A 24179-nucleotide genomic window follows, 5' to 3' on the forward strand; every position below is an offset into this window, starting at 1 on the left:
TGATACCAGTACCATGCTGTTTTGGTTACTGTTTGTAGTATAGTTTGAAGTCAGGTAGTGTGATGCCTCCAGCTTTGTTCTTTTGGCTTAGGATTGACTTGGCAATGTGGGCTCTTTTTTTGGTTCCATATGAACTTTAAAGTAGTTTTTTCCAATTCTGTGAAGAAAGTCATTGGTAGCTTGATGGGGATGGCATTGAATCTATAAATTACCTTGGGCAGTGTGGCCATTTTCACGATATTGATTCTTCCTATCCATGAGCATTTGTTTGGATGTTCTTCCATTGTTTGGATCCTCTTGTTCTTCCATTTGTTTGGATCCTCTTTTATTTGATTGAGCAGTGGTTTGTAGTTCTCCTTGAAGAGGTCCTTCACATCCCTTGTAAGTTGTATTCCTAGGTATTTTATTCTCTTCGAAGCAGTTGCGAATGGGAGTTCACTCATGATTTGGCTCTCTGTTTGTCTGTTATTGTTGTATAAGAATGCTTGTGATTTTTGCACATTGATTTTGTACCCTGAGACTTTGCTGAAGTTGCTTATCAGCTTAAGGAGATTTTGGGCTGAGACGATGGGGTTTTCTAGATATACAATCATGTCATCTGCAAACAGGGACAATTTGATTTCCTCTTTTCCTAATTGAATACCCTTTATTTCCTTTTCCTGCCTGATTGCCCTGGCCAGAACTTCCAACACTGTGTTGAATAGGAGTGGTGAGAGAGGGCATCCCTGTCTTGTGCCAGTTTTCAAAGGGAATGCTTCCAGTTTTTGCCAGTTCAGTATGATATTGGCTGTGGGTTTGTCATAGATAGCTCTTATTATTTTGAGATACATCCCATCAATACCTAATTTATTGAGAGTTTTTAGCATGAAGGGCTGTTGAATTTTGTTAAAGGCCTTTTCTGCATCTATTGAGATAATCATGTGGTTTTTGTCATTGGTTCTGTTTATATGCTGGGTTACGTTTATTGATTTGCGTATGTTGAACCAGCCTTGCATCCCAGGGATGAAGCCCACTTGATCACGGTGGATAAGCTTTTTGATGTGCTGCTGGATTCCGTTTTTCAGTATTATATTGAGGATTTTTGCATCGATGTTCATCAGGGATATTGGTCTAAAATTCTCTTTTTTTGTTGTGTCTCTGCCAGGCTTTGGTATCAGGATGATGCTGGCCTCATAAAATGAGTTAGGGAGGATTCCCTCTTTTTCTATTGATTGGAATAGTTTCAGAAGGAATGGTATCAGCTCCTCCTTGTACCTCTGGTGGAATTCAGCTGTGAATGTCTGGTCCTGGACTTTTTTTGGTTGGTGAGCTATTAATTATTGCCTCAATTTCAGAGCCTGTTATTGGTCTCTTCAGAGATTCAGCTTCTTCCTGGTTTAGTCTTGGGAGGGTGTATGTGTCGAGGAATTTATCCATTTCTTCTAGATTTTCTAGTTTATTTGCGTAGAGGTGTTTATAGTATTCTCTGATGATAGTTTGTATTTCTGTGGGATCAGTGGTGATGTCCCCTTTATCATTTTTTATTGCGTCTATTTGATTCTTCTCTCTTTTCTTCTTTATTAGTCTTGCTAGCAGTCTATCAATTTTTTTTCAAAAAACCAGCTCCTGGATTCATTGATTTTTTGGAGGGTTTTTTTTTTTTGTCTCTATTTCCTTCAGTTCTGCTCTGATCTTAGTTATTTCTTGCCTTCTGCTAGCTTTTGAATGTGTTTGCTCTTGCTTCTCTAGTTCTTTTAATTGTGATGTTGGGGTGTCAATTCTAGATTTTTCCTGCTTTCTCTTGTGGGCATTTAGTGCTATAAATTTTCCTCTACACACTGCTTTGAATGTGTCCCAGAGATTCTGGTATGTTGTGTCTTTGTTCTCATTGGTTTCAAAGATCATCTTTATTTCTGCCTTCATTTCGTTATGTACCCAATAGTCATTCAGGAGCAGGTTGTTCAGTTTCCATGTAGTTGAGTGGTTTTGAATGAGTTTCTTAATCCTGAGTTCTAGTTTGATTGCACTGTGGTCTGAGAGACAGTTTGTTATAATTTCTGTTCTTTTACATTTGCTGAGGAGTGCTTTACTTCCAACTATGTGATCAGTTTTGGAATAAGTGCAGTGTGATGCTGAGAGGAATGTATATTCTGTTGATTTGGGGTGGAGAGTTCTGTAGATGTCTGTTAGGTCCTCTTGGTGCAGAGCTGAGTTCAATTCCTGGATATCCTTGTTAACTTTCTGTCTCGTGGATCTGTCTAATGTTGACAGTGGGGTGTTAAAGTCTCCCATCATTATTGTGTGGGAGTCTAAGTCTCTTTCTAGGTCTCTAAGGACTTGCTTTATGAATCTGGGTGCTCCTGTATTGGGTGCATATATATTTAGGATAGTTAGCTCTTCTTGTTGAATTGATCCCTTTACCATTATGTAATGGCCTTCTTTGTCTCTTTTGATCTTTGTTGGTTTAAAGTCTGTTTTATCAGAGATTAGGATTGCAACCCCTGCCTTTTTTTGTTTTCCATTTGCTTGGTAGTTCTTCCTCCATCCCTTTATTTTGAGCTTATGTGTGTCACTGCATGTGAGATGGGTTTCCTGAATACAGCACACTGATGGGTCTTGACTCTACCCAATTTGCCAGTCTGTGTCTTTTAATTGGAGCATTTAGCCCATTTACATTTAAGGTGAATATTGTTATGTGTGAATTTGATCCTGTCATTATGATGTTAGCTGGTTATTTTGCTCATTAGTTGATGCAGTTTCTTCATAGCCTCGATGGTCTTTACAATTTGGCATGTTTTTGCAGCGGCTGGTACCGGTTGTTCCTTTCCATGTTTAGTGCTTCCTTCGGGAGCTCTTTTAGGGCAGGCCTGGTGGTGACAAAATCTCTCAGCATTTGCTTGTCTGTAAAGTATTTTATTTCTCCTTCACTTATGAAGCTTAGTTTGGCTGGATATGAAATTCTGGGTTGAAAATTCTTTTCTTTAAGAATGTTGAATATTGGCCCCCACTCTCTCCTGGCTTGTAGAGTTTCTGCCGAGAGATCAGCTGTTAGTATGACGGGCTTCCCTTTGTGGGTTACCTGACCTTTCTCTCTGGCCGCCCTTAACATTTTTTCCTTCATTTCAACTTTGGTGAATCTGACAATTATGTGTCTTGGGGATGTTCTTCTCGAGGAGTATCTTTGTGGCATTCTCTGTATTTCCTGAATTTGAATGTTGGCCTGCCTTGCTAGTTTGGGGAAGTTCTCCTGGATAATATCCTGCAGAGTGTTTTCCAACTTGGTTCCCTTCTCCCTGTCACTTTCAGGTACACCAATCAGAAGTAGATTTGGTCTTTTCACGTAGTCCCATATTTCTTGGAGGCTTTGTTCGTTTCTTTTTATTCTTTTTTCTCTAAACTTCTCTTCTCTCTTCATTTCATTCATTTGATCTTCTATCACTGATACCCTTTCTTCCAGTTGATCGAATCGGCTACTGAGGCTTGTGCATTTGTCACATAGTTCTCGTGCCATGGTTTTCAGCTCCATCAGGTCCTTTAAGGACTTCTCTGCGTTGGTTATTCTAGTTAGCCATTCATCTAATTTTTCTTCAAGGTTCTTAACTTCTTTGCCATGGGTTCGCACTTCCTCCTTTAGCTCAAAGTAGTTTGATCATCTGAAGCTTTCTTCTCTCAGCTCATCAAAGTCATTCTCCGTCCAGCTTTCTTCCATTGCCGGTGAGGAGCTGCGTTCCTTTGGAGGAGGAGAGGCGCTCGATTTTTAGAGTTTCCAGTTTTTCTGCTCTGTTTTTTTCCCATCTTTGTGGTTTTATCTACCTTTGATCTTTGATGATGGTGACGTACAGATGGGGTTTTGGTGTGGGTGTCCTTTCTGTTTGTTAGTTTTCCTTTTGACAGTCAGGACCTTCAGCTGCAGGTCTGTAGGAGTTTACTGGAGGTCCACTCCAGACCCTGTTTGCCTGGGTATCAGCAGCGGCGCTGCAGAACAGTGGATATTGGTGAACAGCAAATGTTGCTGCCTGATCGTTCCTCTGGAAGTTGTGTCTCAGAGGAGTACCCGGCCATGTGAGGTGTCAATCTGCCCCTGCTGGGGGGTGCCTCCTAGTTAGGCTACTCGAGGGTCAGGGACCCACTTGAGGAGGCGGTCTGTCCGTTCTCAGATCTCCAGCTGTGTGCTGGGAGAACCACTACTCTCTTCAAAGCTGTCAGACAGGGACATTTAAGTCTGCAGAGGTTTCTGCTGCCTTTTGTTTGACTATGCCCTGCCCCCAGAGGTGGAGTCTACAGAGGCAGGCAGGCCTCCTTGAGCTGCGGTGGGCTCCACCCAGTTGGAGCTTCCCAGCCGCTTTGTTTACCTACTCAAGCCTCGGCAATGGCGGGCGCCCCTCCCCCAGCCTCACTGCTGCCTTGCAGTTTGATCTCAGACTGCTGTGCTAGCAATGAGCAAGGCTCTGTGGGCATAGGACCCTTTGAGCCATGCGTGGGATATAATCTCCTGGTGTGCTGTTTGCTAAGACCATTGGAAAAGTGCAGTATTAGAGTGGGAGTGACCCGATTTTCCAGATGCCGGCTGTCACCCCTTTCTTTTGACTAGGAAAGGGAATTCCCTGACCCCTTGCGCTTCCCGGGTGAGACGATGCCTCACCCTGCTTTGGCTCACGCTCGGTGCGCTGCACTCACTGTCCTGCACCCACTTTCTGACACTCCCCAGTGAGATGACCCCGGTACCTCAGTTGAAATGCAGAAATCACCCGTCTTCTGCATCACTCACACTGGGAGCTGTCAGTATTTCTTGAATGAATGAATTTAAGCCATGAACATCCTTGCAGATAAATATTTACATAAATCTATGAATCATTTATTCACTCAGTGAAATTTTTTGAGTGCAGCGGGTCTGTGAGGTCAGAATTATTTTATAATTCCAAGACATTATTTGCCTTTTTCATACTCATTGTCATGAGCATGCAGTAGCATATTTCAAAAGCTGTATCACTTGTGTTGTCACAACAGATTGAATGCAGAACTAGATATGCATATCCAATTATTTTCTATTTAACCAGGTATTAAAGAAATTTGCAAAAATCTAAAATGATACCACTCTTCTCATTGTGTTTTTTTTTAATCTGGAAAAATATTTTCATTTTTAAAATTATGTTACGTATAATTTATGTTAAGTGTAAAACATGTAACATGTTTTTATGTTATATGTAAAATATATAGTAACATGATGGTTTTTAAATTTACTGGCATTAATTTCTAATATGGTAAATATTGATAGATTTAAACCGCATAAACAAAAGTTCTTTGAGGTCCTCAGTAATTCTGAAGAGTAACTCCAAAGAGTTACTATAAAGGGATCCTGAAACCAAAATGTTTTAAGAACTGCTATTCTAGGCCATGGTAAGAGTTTTGAACTTTATTCTAAAAACAGTAAGAAGCTGTTGAAGGATTTAAAAGCAAGGTAATGACATAATCTGGCTTAACTTTTGAAAAGGTCATTTATCTAACTCAGTGGTCCCCAACCTTTTTGACACCAGGGACAGGTTTCGTGGAAGACAATTTTACGATGGACTGGGGTCGGGGGGATGGTTTCAGGATGATTCAAATGCATTACATTTATTTTGCACTTTATATTATTATTACATTGCAATATATTATGAGATAATTATACAACTCACTATAATATAGAATCAGTGGAAGCCCTGAGCTTGTTTTCCTACAACTAGATGGTCCCATCTAGGGGTGATGGGAGGCACTGTCAGATCATCAGGCATTAGATTCTCATAAGGAGCATACAACTTAGATCCCTCATATGTGCAGTTCACAATAAGGGTTGGCATTCCTGTGAGAATCTAATGCTGCCACTGATCTGACAAGAGGCAGAGCTCAGATGGTAATGTGAGTGATGGGGAACAACTGTAAATACAGATGAAGCTTTGCTCACTTGCCTGCCACTCACCTCCTGTTGTGTAGCCCAGTTCCTAACAGGCCACGGACAGGTAACAGGGATTGGGGACCCCTGTTTTAACTGCTGTCTGAAGAATAGATTGTAGTGGGGAAGGGGAACAAATATGAAGTTACTGCCTTTGTCTAGGTAGGAAATGGTGGAGGTTTGTACTGATATGGGGTATTAATTTCCTAGGACAGCTGTAACAAAGTGCCACAAACTAGGTGGCTTAAAACAACAGAAATGTATTGTTAGCAGGGCCATTCTCCCTCTGAAACCTGTAGGGGAGAATCCTTTGCCTCTTCGGGCTTCTGGTGTTTGCTGGCAATTCTTGGCATTCCTTGTGTGTTTCCAAATAAGGTACCCATTGTGAGGTACAAGGAGTTAGAACTTTAACATATTTTTGGGAGACACAATTAAACTCATAACAGGTAGTAACAATGAGGTAAAGAGAAATGGATAATTAGACATCATATATTTTAGAATATACTCTCTAGTAGGAGTTGTTTGTGGATTCAATATAGAGGATGAGGAAAGTAGAATTCAAGGATGGAGCCCAAATTCTTGACTTGAGCAGCTGGGTAATAGAGCCAAATGACATACCATTTATTAACATGAAGTCTTGGGGTTGGGACAATTTTCCTTGGGGGAAAAATTTACAGAAGTGGAATTGCAAAGTCCCCTATTTCCTTAAATATCCTCATGCATCTCTTTGTCCAGATATGCTGTAGCATTGTTATATTGTTTTAGTATTATTCTATCAGATCCCCCTGGTTTAAACAATCAGATGTAGCAAAATATATTGTAGCCCAATTCACTTAGGTATACTTACGTAAAAAGAAAATAACAAAGGAACAAGGAACATGTGCTGTGGGAGAAATTCTTATAGTCAAAGTGGAACAGACAGAGTTGGCAAAGTCCTATGATATCCCCCAAAGTATTTCAAATTAAACTTCGATATGGAAATTCTGATTATATAAGTTTGATACCATATTAGGATATTGACTACATTTTCCCCTGCTGAATGAAAATCTGGCTTTAGATTAAAATGGCTATCTAAGTTATTTGGTAACCTGATGGGGTTAAGGATGTTAGTTATATTACTAAGTAACATTATAACAAAAATGACCCCTTGATTGGTAAATTAATTTGGACTGGGAAGAACTGCAAAGGAATGATAAATACCTGATGGGGACACTGTACTTTGGAATGTCCTGAGTTACTTGTAATTGGCATACCCCTTGTGTGACCCTAGAAGCTACTGTTATATTGTGGCACTTGTGAAGTACCAGGGCTTCTAAGCCAAGATAGACCCCACATCTGCTGATATGGATCTCTTCCCCTAATATCCTGAGTATCTCAGGAGAGAAGAAACCTCCTGGGTGGCTGGATAAGCTGTCACATGAATTACCTCAAGGACTCCAGTCTGACACTACCCTGATGGCAAATTTGGAATGGTTTCTGTCTGAAATATTTCTGAATAATTGATGCTAATTGTACCCAACAGTAGTTTTGTGAGTCTGAATGATTAGAAGACCACCGTGTGGATAGAGCACATATATTATCCATTCTTTAGTTTCAACTGCTTGTTTACACTGTACCTATTTTACTCCAATTCCTCTCTCTCCAGCAATTTTAATATGATGTTAAAGTAAATGTAGTTGTTTTAGCTGCAGTTCCCAAAGCAAACTTGCTCTTAAGAATATCTGCGTAGATGTACATTTGATCAGTTGCCTTAAAAGGGATGAATAATCAGTAATACTGCCTTTGATTGTTTTCCTTTTAGTTGTTTGCTTGTCATGTTTACAGTAGCTATTTATCAATTTGGATATCATCTATTTAAGTTAGCTTTTACTGTTGTAGCCCATGTGGAGAAAGAGTTTGAAATGCCCATTTATATTTGATCACAGATGTATGGTTTTTCAAATAAGGTTTTTTTTGTGATTTTGGTTTCATTTTGTTAGTTTGTTTGTTTGTTTATTTTTGAAACAGAGTGTCACTCTGTTACCCAGGCTGGAGTGCAGTGGTATAATCATGGCTCACCGCAGCCTCAGTCTCCTGGGCTCAGGAGATCCTCCCACCTCAACCTCTCAAATAGCTGGGACCAGAGGTGTGCACCACCACACCTGGCTTTAAAAAAAAAAAAAAATTCTTATAGATTCAAGGTCTCCCTGTGTTGCCCAGGCTGATCTCAAACTCCTAGGCTCAAGCAGTTCTCCCACCTCAGCCTCTCAAAGTACTGGAATTAGAGTCATGAGCCACCATGCCCAGCCTTCAAATGAAGTTTTGATCCTTAATTATTGCTTACACCCAATGAGAAAGACGTCCAGAGAATCAAGTCCTTGTATTTTGCTGTATTTTGTCAGCTTTTTGGAATATATACTGTTACTTTCTGTTTTTTATTCATAGAGAAAACTTAAGAAAACTGAGGAGTGGGCTGGTCAGAAAGTTATCTTGTAACTATTGATTAACAAGTTAGTTCCATTATTTTGTGGAGGATTAGACAAATGTCCGGAAACAGAAAGACAGCCAGTAAAAAGAGTTACCTCTGACTTGTCGAAAGACATGTTACCCATTTGTGGTGACACTGATGGCAACTGGTAGAGAGGCAAGAAGGCGAAGTGTGCACGGGCTACAGATCACCACCCAGAGCAGTGCCACTTTAATGTTGGCTTTATTTACTTGTCATTCCAGATTCTATTTGAATACAAGCTTCCATAGAATGTTAAAAAAAATTGAAAATCACTGATTAAGAATATAGTCTATGCTTAGAAGTGCTCCCCAAAAGTTTAAAAAAAGAATATAGCCTAAAACCAAGATAAAACCAACATGAACATAAAATACACAGATCTATAATAAAGCTTTCTACAAATCATGTTGTGAGACCATTCCCAGACTATCAATCAGAGACAGTTTCCCAGTTTTAGACACAGCTTGAGGAACTTGCTTGTCTGATTTCCAGTCCTTAGCAGATGAGAGGTAGAAAATTTTAAAGAGTTCAGGTACACTGATAATAATAAAGGATAAATGAATATCCTATGGCTGAGGAAAAGCTGCTTAAAAAAGAAAAAGACAAAAATCAAACTCAACAAAAAGTAAAAGTGGTCTGGGGCCATTTGGTGAAAGACCAAATAGCCTTATATACCTTAGTGCACTGTAAAGCCATCTTTTATAGTGTGTACAATAAATGATGTTTTTGTTCAATCATATTCCCAGACATTTACTTGGTGCCACAAATTGAGGGATATAATCAGTTTGTGATGTTGACTGCGAATCGTCAGAAAAAGGTTAAATCATTGTCCATGTTCTCCATATAGAGTAATGAGAAGTAAGATGTGTTAGAAATAATTATATGCAAAAGTTTACAGGGATGATGTTTTTAATTTTTGGATGCTGAAATGTTAATGTTCCAATTATTTGAAAAATCTACTGATATATACTCCCTCATTCCATAAAGATGCCAGTTAAATAAGATGTTACTGTATCTACATTGTTTCCTCAAAAGAAAGGAAAATACCTAGAACCTGCAGCTGAAAGCTTAACTTATATATATAGAGAGAGAGAAAAATAATCATAAAAGGCATTTGCAAGCTTTTAAATTGTCAGATTAATCATCTGTTATAGAGTCACAGATCTCATAAGGAGAGACAATACATTCCAGGCTTAGAAATACTATTAAAATTTACGTAAAACTATATTACTAACTCAAAATTTTTTATTACTACTTCGAATTTCTCACAGCCAATTTGCTTGAGTGCCTCACTTATCATACATTCACTTGAAACACTGTTTTTTAAATAAAATTTATATTTTAAGTAAATTACTGGATATAACAAAATTTTCTCATTAGCCATATCATGGGAAAATCTAGCCCCTCTATGCAGCTTTGTTATTACTCTTGTATCTTTAGAGCTGACATAGTAGAGATGATAGATCAAGTGTGAATTGAATTAGAGCATCAGAATCATGGTCAAAAAAAAAAATCCAGTTACACTGAAGAGAATTTTCCACTTGGAATATATATGTGTGTATATATACGTTGCCTGTATATATACAAGCTGTAAGAACAGCTTGGAATATATATGTGTGTATGTATGTGTGTGTGTGTGTGTACATATATATACACACACCTATAAAGGAATATACATATATATGTATATATACATATATGTGTGTATATATGTATGTATCTTAATCTAGGAATATGGCTCTTGATTCAGTGTGATAAAATGTATTTAGCAGTTAAAAACCAGGGGCTACACAATTTTATGCAGAAGAAACAGCAGTGTTACCAGTGGCTTAGTGTTAAAGAGATAAAATAAATGATAGTTTCCTTGTACCAATCCTGAGCTATGTATTTAATATTTTCATCAACACCTCATTTGGTAGAATAAAAGCATATTATATTTGATGAGGCACACAATTTGGAGATACAAGAAAACTCAGTCCTTAAAGGAAATATTCCTAAAATGGAGATATGATCAAAAATAAGAAAGAATTGCTGCAGAGTACATGTGGGGAAAGAAATAATCTGTTTAACTTCAGGAGCACATGTGGAAGAAAAAAGAATCCAGAAATCAAACAGAATATAGTAGTGATTTTGCAGCTAGTAACTATAAGCTAAATATCCTGTTCATCATTGTTTAGACCTTCATTGTATTATCATGTCTGACATTGCACTCCACACTGTAGGAAATAAATGGGAACATTCTTCTAAAGGGTTTAAGTAAAAGGAAAAAGGTTAAATTAAAGACTAAAATTAATTAGTCTTTAAATTGGTTTAAAGAATAAACTGAATGTGGAGCAAGATTGCCAAATAGGCCCCTCCACCAATTGTCCCCCCAGCAGGAACACCACATTTTAACAAATAACTACACATAAAAGAGCACTGTCATAAGAACCAAAAATCAGATGAGCAATCACAGTACCTGGTTTTAACTTCATATTATTAAAAGAGGCACTGAAGAGGGTAGGAAACACAGTCTTAAATCGCTGACACCACCCCTTCTCAATCCCGCAGCAGCCCTGTGGCGTGGAGAGAGAATCTGTGCACTTGGAGAGGGAGAACACAGCAACTGGGAGATTTGGCATTGAACTCAGAGAGCAAAGCCAGGCAGGGCTCAGCCAGCACCCACACATAGAAGGAGCATTTGGACTAGCCCTAGCCAGAGGGTAATCGTCCGTCCCAGTGGTCGGAACTTGAGTTTTGATAAACCTCACCACTGCGGGCCAAAGATATCTGGGGTCCTAAATATACTTGAAAGGCAGTCTAGGCCACAGGACTGTAATTCCTAGGCAAGTCCTAGTGCTGCGGTGGGCTTAGAGACAGTGGACCAGGGCGGCACATGACCTAGGGAGACATCAGCTAGGGCAACAAAGGGAGTGCTCGTGCCATCCCTCTGACTCCTTCCTTCTGTTGGAGAAAAGGGGAGCAAAGAGTAAGGAGGACTTTGTCTTACATCTTGGATACCTGCTCAGCCACAGTAGGATAGGGCACTGGGCAGAGTCTTGAAGCCCCCATTCCAGGGCCTAGCTCCCAGATGACATTTCTAGACACATCCTGGGTCAGAAGGGAACCCACTGCCTTGAAGGGAAGGAGCCAGTCCTGCAGGATTCATCACCTGCAGACTAAAGAGCCCTTGGGTCCTCAATAGCCAACAGCAATGCCCAGTTAGTATGCTGTGGGCCTTGGGTGATACTCTGAGATGTGCTGGCTTCAGGTGAGACCCAGCACATTACCAGCTGTGGTAGCTACAGTAAAAGACTCCTTCTGCTTCAGAAAAGTAGAGGGAAAAGTAAAGTGGACTTTACCTTGTACCGTAGGTACCAGCTCAGCCACAATGGGCTAGAACGCCAAGCGGGCTGTTGGGGTCCCTGATTCCATGCCTAGGCTCTTGGACAGCTTTGGACCAGACAAGCCTTGGATAGCCTTCTGGACTTGTCGTGGGCCAGAGGGGAGCCCACTGCCCTGAAGGGTGAGTTCTGGGGTTGGCAGCATTCACCACAGCTGACTGAAGAGCACTTGGGCTTTCAGTGAATATTGGCAGTGGCCTGGCAGAGCTCTCCATGGGCTGGCGGTGGTGGTGGCAACTGGGAGAGGCTCCTCTGCCTGTGGAAAAGGGAGGAAAGGACTGACTTGTCTTACGGTTTTAGGGCCAGCTTAGCCTCAGTAAAATAGAACACCAGGTAGATTTCTAAGGTTTTTTCCTCCAATCCCTAGCTCCCAGACAGCATCTCTGGACCCACCCAGGGCCTGGGGTAACTTGCTTCCCTGAAGGAAAGGACAAAAACCTGGCTGGCTTCCCCACCTGCTAATTGTAGAGCCCTAGGGCCTTGAGTAAAGATAGGTGGTAGCCAGGTAGTGATTGCAGTGGGCCTTGGGCGAGACCCAGTGCTGTACTGGCTCCAGATACAACCCAGTGCAGTCCCAGTGGTGGTGGCCACAGGGTTTTTGCATCACTCCACCCCAGGATCCAAGTGGCTCAGCACAGGAGAGACTCCATTTGTTTGGGAGAAAATAAGGGAAGAGAACAAGAGTCTCTGTCTGATAATCCAGATAATTCTTCTGGATCTTATCCAAGACTACCATGTCACTACCTTTGTGAGTTTTCAAGAACCACAGTGTTATTCGGCTTGGGACCCAATTCTCTTCTAATACCTGGAAAACCTTACCAAGAAAAATGGGCACAAACGTGCCCAAATTGCGAAGACTACAATAAATTCTAACTCTTCAATGTTTAAACGCCAATGACTATCCACAATCATCGAGACCATCCAGGAAAACACAACCTCACCAAACAAACTAAATAAGACACCAGGGACCAGTCCTGGAGAAAGAGATATGCAACCTTCCAGAGAATTCAAAATAACTGTTTTGAGGAAACTCAAAGAAATTTAAGATAACACAGAAAACAAATTCAGAATTCTATCATATAAATATAAAAAAGAGATTGAAATAATTAAAAAGAATCAAGCAGAAATTCTAGAGTTGAAAAATGGAATTGACATAGTGAAGAATGCATCAGTCTCTTAATAGCAGAATTAAGCAGAAGAATTTGTGAGCTTGAAGACAGACTACTTAAAAATACACAGAGGAAACAAAAGAATAAAAAAGAATAAAACACACTTAAAAGATCTAGAAAACAGCCTCAAAAGGGCAAATCTAAGAGTTATTGGCCTTAAGGAGAAGATCGAGAAAGAGACAGGGATAGAAAGTTTATTCAGAGGGATAGTATCAGAGAACTTCCCAAATCTAGAAAAAGATACCAACATTCAAGCACAAGAAGGTTATAGAACAGTTTTAACCTAAAGAAGACTACCTCAAGGCATTTAATAATCAAGCTCCCAGAGGTCAAGGGTAAAGAAAGCATCCTAAAAGCATCAAGAAAAAAAGAAACAACATATAATGGAGCTCCAATACATCTGGCAGCAGACTTTTCAGTGGAAACCTAAACAGGCTAGGAGAGAGTGGCATGACATATTTAAAGTGCTAAAGGAAAAACAAACAAACAAAAATTTACCCTAGAACAGTGTATCTGGTGAAAATATCCTTCAAGCATGAAGAAGAAATAAAGACTGTCAGACAAACAAAAGCTGAGGGATTTTGTCAGCACTACACCTGTCCTATAAGAAATGCTAAAGGGAATTCTTCAGTCAGTAGGAAAAGCATGTTAATGAGCAATAAGAAATTATATGAAGGTACAAAACTCACTGGTAATAGTAAACACACAAATCAGAATATTATAACACTGTAATTATGGTTTGTAAACTACTCTTAAGTAGAAAGACTAGTTGATGAACCAATCAAAAATAATAACTAGGATAACTTTTCAAAACATGGGACAATAAGACATAAGCAACAAAAAGTTAAAAAGTCAGGGAATTAAGTGAAAATGTTTTTATTAGTTTTTTTTTTGCCTATTTATTCAATCAGTGTTAAGTTGTCGTCAGCTTAATAATAATGGGTTGTAAGATATTTGCAAGCCTCATGATAACCTCAAATCAAAAAACATGTATACAAAAATAAAAAGCAATACATGAAAATATACCAACAGAGAAAACTACCTTCACTAAAGGAAGACAGGAAACAAGGAAAGAAGAAAGAGAAGACCAGAAAACAAATAACAGAATGGCAGGAGCAAGTCCTTACCTAATCAATAATGACATTGAATGTAAATGGACTAAAAACTCTCCTATCAAAAGACATAGAGTAACTGAGTGGATTAAAAAATCAAGACCCAATGATCTGTTGCCTACAAGAGACACACTTCACCTATAAAGTTACACACAGACTGAAAATAAAGGAATGCAAAAAGATATTCCACCCCAGTGGAAACAAAAAAAGAGCAGGAGTAGCTATAGTTATATCAGACAAAATAGATTTCAAGACAAAAACTATAAGAAGAGACAAGGTCATTATATAATGATAAAGGGGTCAATTCAGCAAAAGGATATAATAATTATAAATATATATGCATCCAACACTGAAGCACCCAGATACATAAAGGAAATATTATTAGAGGTAAAGAGAGAGAGAGACCCCAATACAATAGTAGCTGGAGACTCCAGCATACCACTGTCAGCATTGGACGGATCTTTCAGACAGAAAATCAAAGAAACATCAGACTTAGTCTATACTGTACAACAGTGAATCGAACAGATATTTACAGAACATTTCATCGAATGATTGTACGGTACACATTCTTCTCGGCACATAAATCATTCTCAAGGATAGACCATATGTTAGGCCACAAAATAAGTCTTATTCAAAAACTGAAATAATATTAAGCATCTTCTCTGACCACAATCAAATGAAACTACAGAATTTAGTTTGCTACTATTTTGTTGAGGATTTCTGAATCAATATTCATCAGAGATACTGGCCTGTAAATAACAAGAATAATTTTGGAAACTATACAGACACATGGAAATTAAACAGTATGCTCTTGAATGACCAGTGAGTCAATGAAGAAATTAAGAAAATTGAAAAATTTCTTAAACAGTGGTGAAAACGAAATATACCAAAACCTGTAAGATACAGTGAAAGCAGTACCAAGAAAGAAGTTTATAGCACCTGCATCAAAAAAGAAGAAAAACTTCCAATAACCTAATGGTGCATCCTAAAGAACCAGAAAAGCAAGAGTAAACAAACCCAAAATTAGTAGAAGAAAAGAAATAATAAAATAATAAATAAAATAAAAATCAGAGCAGAAATAAATAAATCAAACTGAAATGAAGGAAAGAATACAGTCATCAAAATGAAAACTTGGTGTTTTGAAAAGACAAATAAAATTGACAAACTTTTAGCCAGACTAAAAAAAAAAAAGAGAAGACCCAAATAAAATCAGAGATGAAAAGGTAGACATTACAGCCAATACCACTGAAATTCAAAGGATCATTAAGTGACTACTGTGAGCAACTAACTATATGTCAATAAATTAGAAAATCTAGAGAAAATGGGGAAATTTGTAGACACATACAACCTACCAAGATTGAACCATGAAGAAATCCAAAACCTTAACAGACCAGTAACACATAACAAGATAGAAGCTGAAATAAAGTTTTCCAGTAAAGAAAAGGCTAGGACCTCGTGGCTTCACTGCTGAATTCTACCAAACATTTAAAAAAGAACTAATACCAGTCCTTCTCAAACTATTCCAAAAAAATAGAGGAGGGAAGACTTCCAAACTCATTCTATAAGGCCAGTATTATCATGATACCAAAACCAGACAAAGATCAAAAAAAGAAAACTGCAGGCCAGTATCTCTGATGAATATTGATTCAGAAATCCTCAACAAAATAGTAGCAAACTAAATTCAATGATACATTAAAAAGATCACTCATCATAACCAAGTTGGTTTTATTACAGGGATGCAAGGATGGCTCAACATGTGCGAATAAATCAGTGTGATACATTATATCATCAGAATGAAGGACAAAGACCATATGATCATTTCAATTGATGCTGAAAAAGTATTTGATAAAATTCAATATTCCTTCATGAAAAAATCCTTAACAAGCTAGATATAGAAGGAACATCTTACCTCAACATAGTAAAAGTCTTATATGACAGACCCAAAGCTAGTATCATAGTGAATGGGGAAAAACAGCCTTTCCTGTAAGATCTGGAACATGACAAGGAAACCCATTTTCACCACTGTTATTCAACATGATACTGGAAGACCTAGCTAGAGCAATCAGACAAGAAAAAGAAATAAAGGGCATCCAAATTGGAAAGGAAGAAGTCAAATTATCTTTGTTTAATTTATCATAAGATTATAGGATCTTATATTTTGGAAAACCTAAAGACTCCACCGTAAAACAATGAGAACTGATAAACAAATTCAGTAAAGTTGCAGGATACAAATCAACATACAAAAATCAGTAGCATTTCTTTTTTTTTATTTTTGAGACAGAGTCTTGCTCTGTCACCCAGGCTGAAGTGCAGTGGCACAATCTTGGCTTACAAAAATCAGTAGCATTTCTATATGCCAACAGCAAACAGTCTGAAAAAGAAATTTTAAAAGTAATTCCATTTACAGTAGCCACAGATAAAATTAAATACCCAGGAATTAACCAAAGAAGTGAAAGATCTCTACAATGAAAACTACAAAACATTGATGCAAGAAATTGAAGGGAACACACAAAGGTGGAAAGATATTCCATATTCATGGATTGGAAGAATCAATATTGTTAAAATGTCCATACTACCCAAAGTAATCTATAAATTCAATGCAATTTCTATGAAAATACCAATGACATTCTTCACAGAAGTAGAAAAACCATCCTAAAATTTATATGCAACTACAAAAGACCCAGTATAGCCAAAGCTATGCTGAGCAAAAAGAACAAAACTGGAAGGGTCACATTATCTGACTTCAAATTATACTACAAAACTATAGTAACAAAAACTGCTTGGTATTGACATAAAAATAGACACATAGATGAATGGAACAGAATAGAGAACCCAGAAACAAATCTATACACCTATAGTGAACCCTTTTTCAACAAAAGTACCAAAAACATACATTGGGGAAAAGACAGCCTCTTTAATAAACGGTGCTGGGAAAACTAGATACCCGTATGCAGAAGAATGAAACTAGTTACCCTGTCTCTCACCATGTACAAAAGTCAAACCAAATGGATTAAAGACTTAGATCTGAGATCTCAAACTATGAAACTACTACAAGAAAACATTGGGGAAACTCTCCAGGACTTTGGTCTCCGTAAAAATTTCTTAAAACCCCACAAACACAGGCAACCAAAGCAAAAATGAACAACTGAGATCACATCAAGTTGAAAAGCTTCTGCACAGCAAAGGAAACAATCAACAAAGTGAAAGACAACCCACAGAATGGGAGAAAATATACAAGAGATTAATAACCAGAAGGAGCAAAAAAAACCTAATAATCTGGTTTTATTTTATATTCATTTTTTTATTTTTATTTTTTGAGACAGGATCTTGCTCTGTCACCCAGGCTGGAGTGCAGTGGCATGATCTCAGCTCACTGCAACCCCTACCTCCCAGATTCAAGCATTTCTCCAACCTCAGCCTCCCAGGTAGCTGGGATTACAGGTGTGAGCCACTGTGCGTGGCTAATTTTTTAATATTTTTTAATAGAGATGGGGTTTCACCATGTTGGCCAGGCTGCTCTTGAACTCCTGGCCTCAAGTGATCCATCTGCCTCAGCCTCCCAAAGTGCTAGAATTACAGGCGTGACCCACACGCTTGGCCTAATAATCAGATTTTAAAATGGGCAAATGATTTGAATAGATCTTTCTCGAAAGAAGACATAAAAATGGCAATCAGTTATATGAAAAGGTGGTCAATATCATTGATGATCAGAGAAATGCAAATGAAAATACAATGACGTATCATCTTACTCCAGTGAAAATGGCTTATATCCAAAAGACAGGCAATAACAAATACTGGCAAAGATGTGGAAAAAAGGGAAATCTTATACACTGTTGTGGGAATGTAAATTAGTACAGCCACTATGGAGAACCGTTTGGAGGTTTCTCAAACAACTAAAAATAGAGGTATCATAGGATCCAGCAATCCCACTGCTGGGTATATACCCCAAAGAAAGGAAATCAGTATGTTGAAGGGATATACATACACCCATGTTTGTTGCAGCACTGTTTGCAATAGCCAGGATTTGGAGGCAACCTAAGTGTCCATCAGCAAACGAATGGATAAAGAAAATATGGTACTTATATACAATGGAGTATTAGTCATTAAAAGAATGAGATCTTGTCATTTGCAACAACATGGATAGACCCTGGAGATCATTATGTTAAGTGAAATAAGCCACGCACAGACAAACTTTGCATATTCTCATTTATTTGTAGGAGCTAAAAATTAAAATAGTTGAACTCATGGAGATAGAGAGTAGGAGGATGGTGACCACTAGAGGCTGGGAAGGGTTGCAGGGGTGTAGGGGAGAAGTGGGATGGTTAATGGGTATGAAAAGTAGTTAGAATGACTAAGACCTAATATTTGATAGCATAACAGGGTGACTATGGTCAATAATAATTTAATTGTACATTTTAAAATGAGTACAAACTAAAAGCACAATTGGATTGCTTATAACACAAAGGATAAATGCTTGAGGGGATGGATACCCCGTTTATCATGATGTGAATATTACACATAGCATGCCTATATCAGTATCTCATGTACCCCACAAATATATATACCTACTGTGTACCCACAAAAATTAAAAAATTTTGAGTTTAAAGAAAAAAACAGGAAAAATTAAAGTAGTGTATTCATTCTCTCATTTCATGAACATTTATTGAGCACACAGTATATGCAAGACACTGAGCTAGGCACTGGATGAAAGACGTAGTACTTGCCTACAAGAAGTTTATAGTCTCAGTGGAAGAGATAGATAAGAACATAAAGTATGTGTTGTGCCACAGTAGTAGAAAAGAGGAGCACCTGACCCTACTTGAGGAGTCAGGGGAGGTTTCCTTAAGAAGGTGAACTGAGTCTTAAAGGTTGGGGGATTTCATTTTCCTGCAGGATTCCAGACTAATAATAATCTCAAAATTCTCCCACCACAAAACACTCAGAAATGCAGAATAAAATATAATAAGCACCTCTTTAAATGCATAGACAAGCTTACAAAAAAGCAACTCAACTCTCCAAGGGCCAAAATAAGCATAGCTAAAAACAAAATAGGAAGCTTTAAAATAGTTTTTTAAATAAACAAAGCTTTAAAAACAAAGTGGTAAGTTTAAACCAACACTGGGCTGCCCTGAAAGGATTTGGCAATCTCAATACCTATGGGGTAGAGATCTCAAATAATACCAACCACCCTCAGAGTAGACTGAAAAATTCTACCCACTGACAGAGAATTGGCATAGAGAGTTTGTCTTAGCCTGTGCTCCAAGTCCGGGGTTGGGGTGGCAGTGAAGGTGGGTTTGCTCTTTTTAAATTTGCACTTCTTAAGTTTTCAAAAATCCCCAAGCTAAGAAGTCAACTAAGTGATCTTAAGCTGATAATATATCTGGGATGCTTGACAGAAACAAAAGCAAAATTATTCTGGAGGGACAGACCCTCAATCTAGGGAGCACAGCACAGATTTTTTCAAAGATAAAACCCCCCTTAAAATAAACTTATAGTCCAGAATCAAAAAGCATATAGGAATCAATAAGTAGGTGTCAGCCAGCACAACAAACATCACTCTGCTTCTCCTCCCTCAGTTCAAATAAAAGAAATATAGGGACTATAAAATAAGTCAATTTAAAATGTTCAAATATATCAAAGAATTTTTTAAACATGAGAAAAGAGCAAGATTTTATCTTTAAAATGTTGAGGGACAGTTTCCAGGTAGAGCAAGGAGCATTCACAGCTATGGGAGTCCAGATAAATATTCTTTTTTTTTCTTTCTTTCTTTTTTTTGGGGTTGGGGTAGGCGGGGGGGAGATGGAATCTTACTCTGTCACCCAGGCTGGAGTGCAGTGACGCTATCTCAGCTCACTGCAACCTCCATCTCCTGGGTTCAAGCAATCCCGAGTAGCTGGGACTACAGGCACACGCCACCACGCCTGGCTAATTTTTTGTATTTTAGTAGAGACAGGGTTTCATCATGTTGCCCAGGCTGGTCTGGAACTGCTGAGCTCAGGCAATCTGCCCACCTTGGCCTTCCAAAGTGCCAGGATTACAGGCATGAGCCACCGCTCCAGGCCCCAGATAAGTATTCTTATAGGAATTGGCAGTCACAAAATTGGGAAGAGAAGGTATTGGGAGAGAGATGAGCAAGGCTTGGTTCATGAAATGCCTTGCATTCTGGGTTAGTGAAGACTCTTGTTTACAAGTGACAAAAAGATCACGCTTGTCTAGGGAGTATTTTGCTGTTATTGGCTTACCTAACCAAGAAAAAATATTGTTGAAATGACAAGAACCAGAGACCCTCATTCTCTCTCCATGTCTCACCACTACTTTTTTCTTTGTGAATACTTATTCTCTTCTACTGCAGACTGATTTTCACCCCAAAGTAGAGAACATTGCCACTTGCAGTTTTTGGCTCATACCCTTTGCTAATTTTCTTTCTTTTTTATTGTGGTAAAATATATGTGGAATTTACCATTTTAACCATTTTTACATGTACAGTTCAGTGACATTAAGTACATTCACATTATTGTGCAGTTATCACCACTGTTCATCTCCAGAACTTTTCCACCATCCCAAACTGAAACTCTGTACCCATTAGACAAGAACTCCCCATGCTTCCCTCCTCCCTGCCCCTGGTAACCACTATTCTATTTCATGTTCCTATGAATTTGACTACTCTAGGTATCTCTTATAAATGGAATCACACAATATTTGTCCTTTTGTGTCTAGCTTCTTTGACCACACTCTCTTTTTTAAAATTGACACATAATAATTGTACATATTTATAGGGTTGCACTCTTTACTTTTGGTCAGAGAGGAAAGAACCTTCTGTGTGCACACACTTCTATCTTATAGCTTCATTTTGAAAAATTTTGAAAGAAAACTAATTGGCTTGGCTTGAGTAACTTGCATACTTTCAGACAAGGAAGATGACCAGTGCTGTGATTTGCCCATTTTGGGTTGCGTGACCACCTTAGTATCTTCCCCAGTTCTCTGTGTAAACATACCTTCTTATAGAGTCCTTTGTCCTTTCTATCTAAAATAGCACCCACATCAGTCTCGTCTCTCACTCTGTTTTGATTGTTTTCCAGCGTACTCATCACTTCCTAGTATTAAATATATTTATTTGCTTATTGATTCCCTAGCCACTACAACATAAGATTTATAACATTAGAGACCTTCTCTGTCTCATTCATCTCATTGTTTCCAGTGCCTAGAACAGTGACTGGAACATAATTGGAGCTCAGTAACTATTTTTAACTAATTAATTAGAAATTGAGGTAGAGATATAGATTTAGTATTCACTGGTAAATGTGATTAAAAGAAATTGATTATGCTTTCTTCCACCTCCATAGTCAAGATGAAGAATTAGAAATTGAAAGGAAATGAACTTTTAAGTGTATATGAACACAGTAATTAAACATGAAAGTTATGCACAAATAGTGAAAGAACTATGCTTTCTAAAGATACATAATTGTGGAAAATACAACCTTGCATGATGGATGCCTAAGTAGAATCCTGAAATTGCGGTAGATTAAGCTCTTTCTGAAATTGCTTCCTAATGCAGGACATTCACATTTAAACTATAAATGTGAATGTATAAACCCATCAGGAGTTTGCATGTATGTGTGTGTGTGCGCGAGCGCACTCACACACACACACTTTCATTGATTAACATTGGAAGCTGACAAATATAGATATGAGTCTTAAGCCATAATGGTCAGTACTGTTCTTTTGAAATTGCCCTTAGCTTTCCCAATCAAGACAACATTCTCTTGAGCAGAACTTCACATTGTCAGGCTGCCCTGCATAAGAATCACTCAGATACTATTCACTATAGCTGCCTTAGCTCTCTTCCCCTACTTGTTCTTAATCTCAAGGGCAGGGCAGGTCAAAGGGGAGCAAGATAAAGGTTGTATCTAAAAAGACAAGAAAAAAAAGTAGGCAAAAATGATCTCCTGTGTTTCCTGACTTTTTCATGCTGCTTTCCATCTTTTACTTTTCTTAGAGTTTATTATCTTTATGATGCTTCCTGGACATCCCAAACTTAGCCATAGTTGCATCTTAGCCAAGTGTACCCTACCCCGACTCCCTGCTAAAATTACTTCTTTCATATCTCCTCTCACCCATGTAATAAGCACCTTACCTCCAAATCCAATCAGACCTTCATTCCATAGTAGGAAAACAAACTACATTGCCTCAAGGTTGTCCCCCTGCCATGACTTTTTTCTTACTACCTATCTGAACCATAAAATAAGTTCTCTGTGGCAGCTTCTTGCTTTTCTTTCTAGGAGATAAATAGGGAGACCCATTGCCAAAAAGTTTCAGAGCCAACCTCCACCCCTACATTCAGCTGTTAGGAAGTGGGAAAAGCAGATATGGGTACCCAAGAATAGTTTGGCTGGCATAACATCACCCTTCCAAGTTATTCAGATTAACAGTTTCACATTTATTCTCAATTACCAGGGGCATGATGGCCATGCATATTACAAAGTGCTTATGAAGTTAATTACTAAATTCTGCTTTTCACTTATGTACTTTGATTATTTGTTGCTCATGTAATGTGATTAGCTGCTCTCAGTTTAAGAGGTGGCATTGCTAAAAAGTACTCAACTGCACTACAATTAATAGTATATATAGTTTTCTTGGTTTTAAAGGAAAATAACTGAAATGTTGGAATTTCCTAAGTATTCTACAGCAACTTTTGGCTTTCTTAACAACTTCTGGGACTTTGTATGCTTTGAAGTCACATTACTTTAAGATATTTGATTTGGTTGTGAAACCCGGTGTTATTAGCCTGGAATTTGTGAGTCTTTGAAAAGGGATAAAAAGCTATCCACTATAAATCACAGAATCGCTAGATAGATTTGGGGACAAGCTTAGGAAAAAAAAAATCCTAATACTGGCCAAGATAAATGAGACATAGTGTCAATTTTTCTGCCATGAACTAGGTAACCAAACTGCCTCACTTTAAGAATTTCTCTTTGGATTATTACCTGCAGATATCTGGAGTAACTGGTCATCCTGTTACTCCTTTGTAGCTGCTACAGTGTACAAGTTATCATTCTTTATTCTTCAGGATGGTGAGCTTGGTCAAAAGTTACTGTGAAGCTCAGTTAACTGACTTCTTTTCCTAAGTCTGATAAACCTATGGAACTTTGGTATATCAGATAAATTTGCTACAGTTTATGTACTTTCATACTTTTGCAATTACTTAGACTTCTAAAATGTATTATTTGTTTCTTTTATAGGACAATGAAGGCCAAACAGCTCTACATTATGGTAAGAAGTTTCTAAATTATTAAATAATCATATTTGAACATATTCTGTATTTGTTTATTTCAACTTTGTCCATTCCTATATAGTGCTTAGATAGGTACCTGGCAGCTAGCAGAGATACAATAACTTTTTGTTCAAAACATGTATTAGGCCGGGCGTGGTGGCTCACGCCTGTAATCCCAGCACTTTGGGAGGCTGAGGCGGGCAGATCACTTGAGGTCAGGAGTTCAAGACCAGCCTGGCCAACATGCTGAAACCCTGTCTCTACTAAAAATACAAAAATTAGCCAGGGCTGATGGCGGGCACCTGTAATCCCAGCTACTCAGGAGGCTGAGACAGGAGAATCGCTTGAATCTGGGAGGTGGAGGTTGCAGTGAGCCGAGATTGCACCACTGCACTCCAGCCTGGGTGACAGAGTGAGACTCCATCTCAAAAAAAAATATTAATAACTTAGTAAGTTGAAGACGTATTAAAATTCTTATGGTCACATTTATAATAAATTGTTTCTATACTAGCAACAGAAATAGAGACCGTGCCAGCCCCCTTTGAAAATTCATTATTTCATTCTTAGTTCTATTAATGAGTGACAAGAAAGGTGTTAAAATCATGGTCACTGTAAAATCTGGCATCTCTCCTACAAGAAATATTTTCTTGATCTAATTGAAGAAAAAGAAATTTGATTTTTTAACTAATTTCTTCTACTAACTGATTAGCTTAAGTAATCTGTAAAATAGAAAAAAAATCTGTAAGATGGAAATAATATGGCTCTTAGAGAGCTGCTTGGTAAATTCAGTGAGATAAAAGATATTACAGTATTTTGTAAAATGTAAAGTCCTAGTAAATATGATTTAAAGA

General features: G+C 38.2%; 1 protein-coding gene across 1 annotated transcript in view; it reads left to right on the forward strand.

Annotated features, from left to right (window-relative positions):
- Window positions 1-24179, forward strand: part of ACBD6 (acyl-CoA binding domain containing 6) — a 218666-nt gene that overhangs the window by 167150 nt on the left and 27337 nt on the right. The window contains exon 7 of the mRNA XM_004027995.5: window positions 23297-23327. Within this exon, the coding sequence (XP_004028044.2) occupies window positions 23297-23327 (31 nt within the window). The remainder of the gene's footprint in view (window positions 1-23296; window positions 23328-24179) is intronic.

This window comes from Gorilla gorilla, chromosome 1 (assembly GCF_029281585.2).
Source record: "Gorilla gorilla gorilla isolate KB3781 chromosome 1, NHGRI_mGorGor1-v2.1_pri, whole genome shotgun sequence".
Lineage (NCBI taxonomy): Eukaryota > Metazoa > Chordata > Mammalia > Primates > Hominidae > Gorilla > Gorilla gorilla.